Source organism: Lithobates pipiens, unplaced genomic scaffold, assembly GCF_037356315.1.
Source record: "Lithobates pipiens isolate NorthernLeopardFrog02 unplaced genomic scaffold, aLitPip1_a1.2 Scaffold_19, whole genome shotgun sequence".
NCBI lineage: Eukaryota > Metazoa > Chordata > Amphibia > Anura > Ranidae > Lithobates > Lithobates pipiens.
In genome coordinates this window covers 170,308,843-170,322,051 of record NW_027507764.1, presented here as the reverse complement: position 1 = coordinate 170,322,051, position 13,209 = coordinate 170,308,843, and the positions used below count along the sequence as shown (strand labels likewise).

Here is a 13,209-nt window from a genome sequence, read left to right as displayed (position 1 = left end):
TGTTAAAACAACATATTTTTGTATCCCTTTATTATACAGTATGAGTTTACAGATCACTGCGCTATTTATTCAATTTCTCTTACTTATTAGTTTGTTACAATGTATGATATCTAGATGCATTGTATGTAGAGGCATATTATTTCAGGTTTCTATATAAATTTTGTAATATGTCTCCATCTAGTGGCCAAAATATATTATTACCTGCATATTTAAAATAGGCCATTTTCTTTTCTATTTTAACTTCTATTGATATTTTAATATTGTTATAGTTCTAATGCATCCTTTATCTTCTTTGGGTGTAATGTGTTTTTTATTTGCTTTGATTCTGTGGTTCTATGTGTTATTTAATGTTACTACTACTATTTGTTTTAATGTGACCTCTACTCCCATCTTAGTACACACACACACACACACACACACACACACACACACACACACACATATATATATATATATATATATATATATACACATATATATATATATATACACATATATATATATATATATATATATATATATATATTCTGCAAAAAAGGAAAAAAAAACTTGAGAAAAGGGTTGTGTTCTCAAGACACGCTGTTGTAGTAAACAGGACCCAGAAGGCAGACGCACTCTCCTGCCTAAGGTGCTTCTATGTATTGAAGGACATCGCTTGGCTACATCAGGAACTGCAAAACTGAGTTTTTTTTTTTTTTAAATGCCTTTTTTTCCGTTGGACTGACATGAACAGTAAGACTCGTTCCCTTTTACCTCTTTTCTATTATCACAATGCTTTGCGCTCATGTCCGATAGTCCAAAGTAACCTGCTCTGAGAAATGCAGCCATCACTGGAGCACCTGTATGTGGAAAGAGGTGGCTACAAAGAGACTGCAAGAGATCAGCAGTACTGGTATGCAACCAAGGATGAAAAAAAACAGTATTTTATAAAAAAACAAAAAAACATGTCAATTGTTTGTGATACACAGTGCTTTAGCAAACTAAATGCCATTTAGTTAGGGTTTAGTTAGGATTCACATCTACTTTAAGTAACAGGAAAGATGTATAAAATTGTTCCAATCCATTATTGAAGGGTTTGTAAACAATTCTCATGGAGCTATTCTGCATGTGCTCTCCTGGCAGTGGCTGCTTTGGGAACCATCCTTTGGTTTACATTAAGGGTTCATTTTTGGTTCTTGGTCCATAAATGGGAGTTTTGGTGCTTGTAGAAATGTCGGAGTGCAATGTTTGTATCTTTGGGTGTCACTCAAAGGACTGGCAGTGATGAGGCACAGAGTTCAAAAGAAAAGGTCACCACGTCTTCTGGAACCAAATTGAAGAAATTCCCCTTCTATGAATTCTATTATGAATCACAAGGTGTACTGGAAAACTTTACCATTGAGACACCAAAGTGCTACATTTTAAGGGCTTGTCTGCAGTGGGACAACTGCTGCATTCATTTACACCCAATTAGCTGCCTTCAATGTGTAGAGATTTACCATAAAGAAGATTATGTTTGTTCACTGGGGGAAGAAGTTCAGAAATAGTGCCAACAATTTTCACCATGCACTTCAATGTCCTTTCATCTCTGGAAGACTAAGGTGTCTGGGCAATCATACAGCGGCACCTGAAAATAACAGATTTGACAAATGACCATGTATACAGATTACTGTAGAGGAAATGAAGCTAGCCAACCATGAGGGCACCTGATTGTTGGCATATAGATACAACTAAAGCCATAGGGCCCTGTACAATCTTGCCTGAGAACCCTCTTATGCCATAAAAACTCCTTTTGTGGAATAGAATGTAAGAATTTTGTTCTAAAATGCGGACATTAACACTAAAATATTACATTGAATTACTAAGCTATGTCTTCCCCGATCTTGGAAATCTTTTCTTTTATTGCAAACATAATTTATTGTGTGGGTCAACTAACATCATATGGGCAACCTTGAAGCTGAACTCTGAGTACAAAAACTTTCATTGTGGGCCGGTTCAGGCCATGCCTACACCTGAATCGCACAGGAATGCGATATACGTTCCTGTGCAATTCAGACCACATGCACAACGCACTCTTATTTGTGATCTGTATTGGGTGTCAATAGAAAGTTAACGACACCCCAAATGCACTGCGCTTGTCCGCACTAGGTTGCATTGTACTTTTGTACCATGCGATCTGGTTGCAGTGTGTTTTTTGTATGCACTTCTTTGGCGTGGTACAGTGTAATTTTAGCGCACTCAGAATGAACGGGCTGAAATCGCACTGCACAGAACTTCATGTACAGCATGTTCTTGTGCAATTCATGTGTCGGCATGATGTGAACCAGCCCTTAAACATATTCCCGTGTCAAACTCCTTTGCAATCCTAGATATTACCATATATACTAGCAGTGGCATCATCACCGTGTGGCACATAGCCAGCAGACCCACCCACTACAAGCTTCCTGGATAAAACTAGACTGAGATAAAAAGGAAGGCATGCCCAGTGTCCGGAGAAATGTGCCTTCTAAAATATGGTTCATGGATCTTTAATAAAAATTAGCAACATGTACATCAAGCCAATGCATTTCGGGGGAATAGACTCACCCTTCTTCAAGGCTATTGCTGCGTACTTACTATTTGGTGGGAACGATCCAATGAGTGGTTATGTTGGATCAAAGTTTCTGAATGACAGGATTAGGGCTTTTGTTGTATAGGCAACAACAAAAGCCGGAATCCTGCCATTTAAAAATCTTGATCCAACATAACCACTCATTGGATTGTTCCCACCAAATAGTACACAGCATCAGCCCTGAAGAAGGGGGAGTCTATTCCCCCAAAATGCATTGGCTTGATGTACATGTTGCTAATTTTTAATAAAGATCCATGAAGTTTAGAACTTTACTTTAGAAGTCACATTTGTCTGGACACCGGGCGCTCCTTCCTTTTTATCTAAGTCTGCATTCTGGAACAACCTTAAAGAGGTTGTAAACTCTTTTTTAAAAAAAACAAACAAAAACCCCGTAAGGCAAAGGCATAATGAGCTAGTATGCATCGCATACCAGCTCATTATGAAATACTTACCTTAGAAGGAAGCCTTCCAACGGCGCCGCACACCACTGAGCTGGCTGACATTTTCCTCTGAGTTTATTTTGGGTTTACAGGCTCCGGCGCTGTGAGTGGCCGGAGCCGCGATGACGTCACTCCCGCACATGTGCAGTGGAGCTGCCATTGGCGGCACAGGGCTCAAAAGGAACGACACCCGTTGCCATTCCTTTAGAGCGCATGCACCAGGGATGTCACTGGCTGCATGTAATATAAATATCTCTTAAACGCCCTTGTGATCTACATGCAGGTGCCAATGCATTGTTAAGTACACCCCAAACACAAATCACCAATGCAGCGTGTTTGAAGGCCCCATACTGCATGGTACTACAGTACCATGCAGTTTGGCATGGCACTCGTTTTTAAAAGTAGTGCATGCACTAGTGTTTCTGCGTTTCAGTGCGATTTGAAAACCATTCAAATTAATAAGCTGAAAAATCATGCTTCACATTCCCCTCTCTGCTAACCTCTGCACTCCAATTCCACGGCACTCACCTTTGGACTCCAATCCCCCAGCTAATCTCTGTACCACAGAACCCTCTTGGCTCACCTTGTTACCCAAATACCCCCTCTCTGCTCAACTCTGTACCCCAAACCCCCCTTTCTATTACCCCATCTCTACTCACCTCCATACTCCCAAATCATCTTTCTGCTAACCTCCACACACCCCCTCTCTGCTCCCCTCTGTCCCCCAACACCCTCTCGGCTCACCTCCACACCCAACCTCCTCTCTGCTCACCTCCACACCCCACTCTCTCTGCTAACCCTCCCTTTTGTACCCCTCCATGCCCTGCTTTCCTCTCACCAGAGCATCAGGGCAGGCAGAAAGCTCAGATATAGAAAGCTGCCTCCCTCACCACCGCTTTTCATTGCACTGTGCCAATCAAGCTCCTGCTTTGCTGATGTTTGGCAAAGTGGGAGTTTAGTTGGATTTGACAGCCTTTTTCAACCCTGGATGGCGCGGCACCCCTGAGGACCTCAGGCAGCAGCCCAGGGTGCTGTGAGCACGCCTATAAATGTTTACCAGGCAGTTACTCTGACACGCCCTCTACCAGCGCTGTCAAACAGTACCAATTAATTATTTCTCATGCTCCAGTGTAGCAAGCTCTGATTCTACTGCCCCAATTGAAATAGGAAAAGTGCTACATGCACCCTGTGTCACCATCCTGCCCTGCATGAACAGATTTGCCTAAAAGGGAAACCAGTGCCCTATAGGGTTATCTGCATCAAATGACACCTTCAACATGCCTACTGAGCCTGTTACTATTCTCTCTAAAAATCAAGCACAGAAAGCTGCACTTACTTATAGAATATTCATTTTGTTTTACATGTTCAGGTGCATTAACATATTTCTTCACAATTCTTGCTTTCTTAAAATGTATATCTCTAAACAGATCTATTTTCTTTAGAATATAGTAGGGAGGAGTTGGAAACTCTGTCAGGTTTTTATTGCTGTCTGTGTCCCTGGTGTGTAGATTTGGCGTCTTCTTCCTGGAGATCATTGTCACTGGGACAGAAAATTAATGAAAAATCTAAAATGTTACAGCTGTCACTGGCACAGAAGGTGATGGGAAATCTTACTAGGGATACACCTGTTTTGGTCAAAGGGATTTCCCCTCACCATTAATAGATAGCCTCTCACTTCCTATTGTGTCTCCATGGCAGCCCTCTAGTGGGGCAAATAAAAAACCTAATAGCAATTGACCATTCCCTACTCTTTTCATCCCTCCCCCTCCAAAAAAGTTACAACTTACCACTTGACTGAGTCACAAATGTTACTTTATATGAAAGCACCATGCCCACAGTACATAGGAATGTAGATATGAATCCAAAGACCTGAAAGATGAAAGGAACAGTATATTACTAATAGATCAGTTCAGTGCCTGTATAACTACAACAGACTGTCAGTATCAAATGTATCAAGAACACAGACATGTTCTGTTAGGTTGCTTCTTTCTTTTAAAATTAAAGTTGAACTGCAGGCAGCCGTCTAATGAACAGCACATTGGCTTAGTGATTAACACTACTTCCTTGCAGAAGGGTTCACAGTTTGAATCCCATCCAGGACACTATCTGCATGGAGTTTGCCTGTTCTCCCTGTGCTTGCATGGGTTTCTTCTAATGCTGTGTACAGACAATCGTAATTTCCGACAACAGGCTCACATCGAACATTTGTTGTCGGAAATTCCGATTGTGTGTACATTAGTATTATGGTTTCTTCCTACCCTCCAAAAATGCTGGTAGGTTTATTGGCTCTTGTCCAAATTGACCCTAGTAGGTATATGCATGTGAGGTGGGGCCCTTAGATTGTAGAGTAATTAAGAGCAGCGATGCCAATGTACAAAACATAAAATGTTGCAATAAACTGTTACGAAATCTGATGCAGGATTTGTATTTCTGTCCATCCAGTCCTGAGCTTTAGCCACCCTGCCTGTCAGTGGAGAGGTTTTTACTTTTCTCTGCTGCAGTTTCTTCTGCGCTTATGAATCTACCCTACCCTACCTACCCCCACCTTATGACTGGACAGTAAAAGGTAAACAAGCACACTGGTGAGCTCATCTTTCTGTCACTCCACTCTCTCCACCTATCAGCATGTTCCTGGCACTGCTGTACAGTAGATCAGCCAGAGGCTGATATCAAGTCAAATTTAGGTGGTCACACTGCATTTATTAATGTATTATTGGTTATCATTTAGCAACCTGGCTATGGTATACATACTGCATACAGTGGGGAAAATAATTATTTGATTCCCTGTAGATTTTGTAAATTCGCCCACTCACAAATAAATGGTGGGTCTATAAATTTTATCATAGGTGTATTTTAAATGATAGTGGCAGAATATCAACCAAACATGCAGAAAAAACACAAGATATAAATGTTATAACTTAAGTTCAGTGAGTAAAATAAATATTTGATCTACCAACCAACAATTCTCGCTCCCACTGACTGACTACAGTAGGTGCTCATGTGGTACACCGATTAGTCCTGTCAATTCAAAGAAGGTGCTCCTAACCACAATGCGTTATGTGTGTAAAAGACACCTGTCCACAGAATGTTTCTTTCAAACCTTGTCTTCATGAGCAAGACCAAAGAGCTGTCAAAGGATGTCAGGGACAAGATTGTAGACCTGCAAAAGGCTGGAATGGGCTATAAGACCATCAGCAAGATGTTTGGTGAGAGGGAGACAACTGTTGGGGCGATTATTCGCAAATGGAAGAAATACAAAATAACCATCAATTGCCCTCTGTCCGGAGCTCCATGCAAGATTTCCCCACACGTGGGAAATGATGATCATAAGAAAAGTGAGGGATCAGCCCAGAACTACATGGGAGGAGCTTGTGAATGATCTGAAGGCAGTTTGGACCACAGTCACCAAACAAACTATTGGTAACTCAATCTGCCAACATGGATTAAAATCCCGCAGCACCCGCAAGGTCCCCCTCCTCAAGAAGGCACATGTACACGCCCGTCTGAAGTGTTCCAATAAACATGTAAATGATTCAGAGAAGGATTTGGAGAACGTGCTGTAGTCAAATGAGACCAAAATTGAGCTCTTTGACATTAATTCGACTTGCCGTGTTTAGAGATAGAAAAATGCTCACTATGATCCCAAGAACACCATCCCTACAGTCCAGCACAGAGGTGGAAACATTATGCTTTGGGGCTGTTTCTCTGCTAAAAGTACAGACCAACTTTGCAGCATTGATGGACCAATGGACGGGGCCATGTATTGTAAAATCTTGGATGAGAACCTTCTTCCCTCAGCCAAAACACTAAAGGTGTCGTGAAAGGGTCTTCCAGCATGACAATGACCCAAAACATGCCACCAAAGCAACAAAGGAGTGGCTCAAGAAGAAGCAGACTAAATAGGAGTCCCGCCCCCCCCCCCCCCCCCCCACCAAGAAATTTTAAGTCAGCAGCTAAAAATAAGGTAGCTGCTGACTTTTAATATTAGGACACTTACCTGTTCATCAAACCCACAATGTCGGTACCCCCAGCTGATTTTCCGGGCAGAGCTGTAAGATTTTTTTTCTTAGAATAAAGTTCCAGATTCTTGCGACGTAACATTATCTTTCACATTATATAAAAATTTGGGCTAACTTTACTGTTTTTTTTTTTTTATTATTCATTAAAGTGTATTTTTTCCCAAAAATTGATTTTGAAAGAATGATACGTAAATACAGTGTGACATAAAATATTGCAACAACCACCATTTTAATCTCTAGGGTCTCTGCTAGTGTCAAAAAAAGGTTTAGTCTTTAAGTGGTTAAACTGACCTTATCTACAGAACGAAGTTCATTCCTTTGATCTAACAAGGAAATGTTACTTTGTTTACCGTTATCTCTCATGTTGAGATAAACTTGGCAGGCTGCCTGTATTTTTTTTTTCGTCAGTTGTCAGAATTGAGCAGAGAACTCTTCAATTGTTACATAGAATCGGGGAAATGCTGTTTTAAGATTGGGAGGGGGGTAGAATCGCAATTTTGATTCTTTATGATTAATTACGCAGCTCTATTCTTGGGTGCTGCTGCCATCATTAAGGGAAAGGGAAACTGGCAGTGAATCCTTTCGGCTTCACAGACAGTTCTCTACTGCGCATGCGTGATGCACGCTGTGCTTTATAACTGGCCCGTCGGCAGAGGAAAGAGGTCACTGAGGCACAGTCTCCTGGAAGTGGGTGACGGGTACCTGTTTTTGACCCCCCCTCCCCCTCGAAGGGTGGCAAATGTGGCACTGGAGGGGGGAGGAGGCAGATAAGCAGAGCTTCCACTTTTGGGTGAAACTGTGCTTTAAGGTCATGAAGTAGCCTAGCCAGGGAGCTGAAATTTCGAGTTGCCAAGCGACAGCCAAGAAACCTTAAGGATTTAGAGAAGATCTGTAAAGAAGAGTGGACCAATAATTCCTCCCGAGACGTGTGCAAACCTGCTAACCATTTACAAGAAACGTCTTACCTCTGTGCTTGTCAACAAGGGTTTCTCCACCAAGTACTAAGTCATGTTTTGCTTGGGGATCAAATACTTCTTTTACTCACTGTACTGTGACTCAATTTATAACATTGTATCATGTTTCTTCTGGAATTTTGGTTGCTATTCTGTCTCTATCATTTAAAATACACCTATGATAAAAATTACAGACCCTTCATTTTTTTGTAAGTAGGCAAACTTCCGAAAAAATTTGACAAAATCTGGTCAAACTGGATTGACGCATGCGGCTGACCGTGTTTAGGCGGGGTGGGTCTTGTGCGGGCCTGCTCCCCCCCCTGATGCCTGGCTTGCCCTGTATCGGAGGTGGGCTTCCTCTCCCTTCCCGCCCCCCTTCTCCCCCTCCCCCCCCCCCCTCATGGCGGTTATTGGGCTGTGGGGTTGGATTTGATCCCTGGGTGCCATCCTTTCTGTATCAATGGGCCCCTTTCCGTATTATTATTTGTGGGCCCCGGTCCCTTCCCCCCCCCCCCCCCCCGGGGTAGATAGTACTTGTGCCCTACTAGATGCAACCAGGAGAACCTGTCGTCCCTTATTGGGCGGAGAGGGATGTTAGGACTCGATGCTATTGGATGCTGTGTTTATGATTTGATACCCGCTCGGGTGCCTAGAATGTGATATTTATGTGTCTTGTGATTTTGTTTTGCATAAATGCCATACTGATATTGTTCTGTTATGTTATCACCTTGTTTTAAAGGACAAAAACAATAAAAAAAATCTTTCTGTTAAGTAGGCAAACTTACAAAATCTGCAGTAGATCAAATAATTATTTTCCCCACTTTATGTCTGGATTTGTTGAATGTGTGCACACTACAAAATGTGTGCAATAGATCTAATTGTACTGAACCACATTTGAGTCTTTTTTTTTTGTCTTTAACACATTCCTCTTAAGAAGAAATAATATTATCTTGTAATACATTCTACCTTGTTTATAAAATCATGACAAAGAATCCTTAGAGCCCTGTGGGTTAACTAAAGAGACAGCACAAAAGAATGTGCTTACTTTAATGCTTGCTTTGTCTGGATCAAACCTCAGATGGTGCCATCCAGTATCAGGGTATTTAATTTATAGATATAGTTTACACCAGCCTTTCTCAACCAGCATCCTTCCATAGGCTGTGGACAGCATTGGGCTGTCTCCCAGGCGTCTGCCTTCACTGTCTCCATAAAAATACTTTTACCTTTAGTCTTTATATGCTGTTTTGTCATACTATGTGTCACCAGCATCTACTAAGCTTTATGTGGATGGGATTATGTCCTCTATAGGTCGTCCCCATTCATGGTACAGATAGATTTACTGACTGAGACTTCTTTCCTGCCCCTGCTATAAGCAACTACCAATTTCTGTTTGTACTCATTAGAATGTGCCACTTGCTCTCCACTCGATCACAGTGTGATTGACCGCTCCATAAATTTGGATCTGTCCTGGTTGCTATGACATTTGTACTTGAGGAGCAGCTCATTTGAAGATAGTGAGATTTATTGTTCTCTCTTGCTACGTCTTTGAACATTTTCCCCTGTCCTGAGGAAGCCTTTACGGAGAAACGCGTAGATGCGATGCACAAGGGCTCAATGTACAAATTATATAATTTCATGATGTTTATATTGTTTTGAACACTGTTATGATATTGTATTTCTCAATCGGGCGGCACAGTGGTGTAGTGGTTAGCACTCTCACCTAGCAGTAAGAAGGGTCGCTGGTTCAAATCCCAACCACGACACTACCTGCCTGGAGTTTGCATGTTCTCCCTGTGCCTGCGTGGGTTTCCTCCGGGTACTCCGGTTTCCTCCCACGCTCCAAAGACATGCAGGTAGGTTAATTGGCTTCTGTCCAAAATTGACCCTAGTATATGAATGGGGACCTTGGATCCTGGGCTCTTTGAGGGTAGGGATTGATGTGAGTGTGCAATGTACTGGGATAGGGACAATTGTAGACACTCAGGTTGAACTGGATGGACTGGTGTCTTTATTCAACCTTACTAACTATGTAACTATGTAATAAAATAAATATTTTTTCCTATTTTGCTATTTGCTTCCATGCCTTAAAAGTCCGACCTGTTGATATCTATTTGGTATCTTCTTTGTTTTCCCTTGATACATTACGGACGTGGCACTGTGGGTGCTCCCTCCTTCCTATTTCTCTGGTTGGATATAACCTAGTTGTGGTATAACATAGTACATATGTCTGGATTTGTTAAATGTATAAAAACTACAAAACTCGTGCAACAGATCTAATTAAACTCAATCCACATTTGAGACTTTTTTGTTTTTAGCACATCCCTTTTATGGGGAAACCATTCATATTTTGGATTAAATTCAATTTTTTATTTATTTTTTGATAAATGACAAAAGATTTTCAGAGCACTAGAAAGTCAGAGACATCCATCCACTCTTTTAAATTGGTTAACTGTGTATAAGATTCCCCTTGAACTTTTTTTTTTAAACAAGCTTTTTTCGAAAGAGGGGCTAAGGATACTAAGCACAATATGTTTAGAGGAGCCTAAAGCTTAGACTGAAGGAAGGAAAATTGCTGCATGTACAACACCACATTCCTAACAAGAAGCATCAATGGATAAATAATAAAATACTCCCAAGATGGGTTTTCTGTAGTGTGCCTGGCAAAAAAACACCAGGTGTTTTGTTCAGAGAGTTAAGAGCAGCCGAAGGCTGAATGACGGCAGGTTATCATTTACACATATCTTACCGATCCAGCCACTAGTCCACCAATACTATAACTTTTCACAGCAGCCACGATGGAGCCAATAAGCAGAAGGATGGTGCAGATAGCATAGTGTAACAGTTCCTATAGGAAAATAAATTGTTATTTAACAAACCTGAGGATCTGTATATCAGGACAAATTATAGAAAAACATATTTAGTATATCTCTGCAATCCATGCACCCCCCCCCCCCCCCTCATTTTTTATCAATTAAACGATGCTGCAAGTACAGAAAAATATCTGTGGAACTTCCAAAAATAGTGACAGCCCTGCCAAGTTGACCTTCATTAAACTTTTGCTAAGACTCCTTGAGATAATACAGTGTGCACAGGACACAAGACAGCTCTGAATTTCCTTTACAAAGTCTTTATTGGTAGAAAAGTAAATTCAACAGATTAGTGCAATGGTGTGATGGTTGCATCAGACATAAGATGGAGAGGAAGATCCCAACAAAGGGACGTTATATACATGGTACAATATTCATCAGTACAATAGAAAACGGCAGAGATATGTCCCAATGAAGATCATTTAATGCCCCAGAGTATATTGTATGGTAGGGAAGGGCTTGGAAACCCCAAGCTATAAAGAGGGGTGCATACATACATACATAGATTACCTGCATATTGATTATGGATAAGAGAGACAAATAATGTTTTTTTTTTTTAATTTATCTTTTTCCATCACTGTAACCATCTTCACTGGACTGACTACTGAAAACCAGGAGTGTCAGAGAAAGTATGCAGAAAAAGAAAGGGAATGTTTAGACTATAGAAGACCGCAGGGGGGTTGGGAGTATAAGAGAAGGTGGAGAGAAAGGAGAGAAGAGTCCTTGGGGGGGGGGGGGGGTGCATCTGGAGCCCCTTAAATTGAAAGAAGTAGGCTGTTGAACCTGGAGGATTGGTTTTATGAAATCCATGATTGCCAGACCCTGAGAAATGTATTGTGAGTATCAAAATGTCGTTCATGCGGTTTTTAACTGCTTCGAAGCTGAGTACTGTGGTTTTCCATGCTCTCACAATGGTCAACTTAGTTGCATTAAAAAGGTGCAGGACCAATTGGCGTTCCAGGTGGAGGAGGCTTAGGCCGCGTACACACGGGCGGACTGTTCGCCCAACCTTGTCTGCTGAACAGTGTTTGGGCGGACAGTCCGCTCGTGTGTGGGCTTTCAGCGGACAGTTTCAGCGGACAGTTGGACGGACAAAGTCTTTCGGAAATTCCGAAAAACTGTCCGCTGAAACTGTGTTTGAGCGAACAGTCCGCCCGTGTGTGGGCTTGTCCGCTGTACTTTCGAAATGAGCGGACTGTTCCCACTCGGAAAGTCCGCCCATTTCGAGCGCGTGTACAGGTAGGCGGGGCCCGCGAAGGAGACGTTGCGGGCTCCGCCGCCTGGAATGGGCTTAAAGGGGAACCCCAACGCCGAAAAAAATCGGCGTGGGGGTTCCCCCCAAGTCCACACCAGACCCTTGTCCGAGCACGCTACCCGGCCGGCCAGGAAAGGGGGGCGAGCGAGCGCGCCCCCCCTCCTGAGCCGTACCAGGCCGCGTGCCCTCAACATGGGGGGTGCCTTGGGGAAGGGGGGGCCGCGCGCCCCCCCCACCCCAAAGCACCTTGTCCCCATGTTGATGAGGACAAGGGCCTCTTCCCGACAACCCTGGCCGTTGGTTGTCGGGGTCTGCGGGCGGGGGGCTTATCGGAATCCGGGAGCCCCCTTTAAGAAGGGGGCCCCCGGATACCGGCCCCCCACCCTATGTGAATGAGTATGGGGTACAATGTACCCCTACCCATTCACCTGTGAACTAAAGTACAATAAAAAACACAACACAGAGAAAAAATATTTTATTGCACAGCTCCGGGGGTCTTCCGTCTTCGGGGGTCTTCTCGCCGGACTCCTCCGCTATGTGTGTGTAGCTCTTTTGCTAGCGGAGGAGTCCGGCTTTCTTCCTCCCCGCCGCCGGCCTCTTCTCCCGACTTCGGGGGTCTTGTCCCCCTCTTCGGTTCTTCTGCCGGGCCACCGCGCCTGGTCCGGTGGCCCGGTCTTCTGTCGCCGTCTTCCGTTCTTCTGTCGCCGCCTTCGGTTCTTCTGCCGGGCCACCGCGCCTTCTTGTAGCTCTTTTACAGGCGGTGGCCCGGTCTTCTGTCGCCGCCGCCGCCTTCCGTTCTTGTTCTTCTTCTTGTTCTTCTTCTTCTCCTGGAGATGTTGACTCGACGAGCTCTCCGGCCGGAATGCCAGAGCCGCGCTGTGCGGTCACTTATATAGTGACAATGGGGCGGTGTCACATGGTATATGTCACATGGGTTGGTCACATGGTGACCCCGCCCCCTTACGATGTCATAGTCCCCATGTGACATCAACCCATGTGACCAACCCATGTGACATATACCATGTGACACCGCCCCATTGTCACTATATAAGTGACCGCACAGCGCGGCTCTGGCATTCCGGCCG

General features: G+C 43.3%; 1 protein-coding gene across 1 annotated transcript in view; it reads right to left on the bottom strand.

The window, feature by feature from the left end:
- Positions 1-514: 514 nt before the first annotated feature.
- Positions 515-13,209, bottom strand: part of CMTM7 (CKLF like MARVEL transmembrane domain containing 7) — an 87,201-nt gene continuing 74,506 nt past the window's right edge. Inside the window, exons 3-5 of the mRNA XM_077491464.1 lie at positions 10,749-10,847; positions 4,818-4,899; positions 515-1,606 (exon numbers count right to left, since the gene is read on the bottom strand). Coding sequence (XP_077347590.1) covers positions 1,593-1,606; positions 4,818-4,899; positions 10,749-10,847 — 195 coding nt within the window. The 3' untranslated portion in view covers positions 515-1,592. The remainder of the gene's footprint in view (positions 1,607-4,817; positions 4,900-10,748; positions 10,848-13,209) is intronic.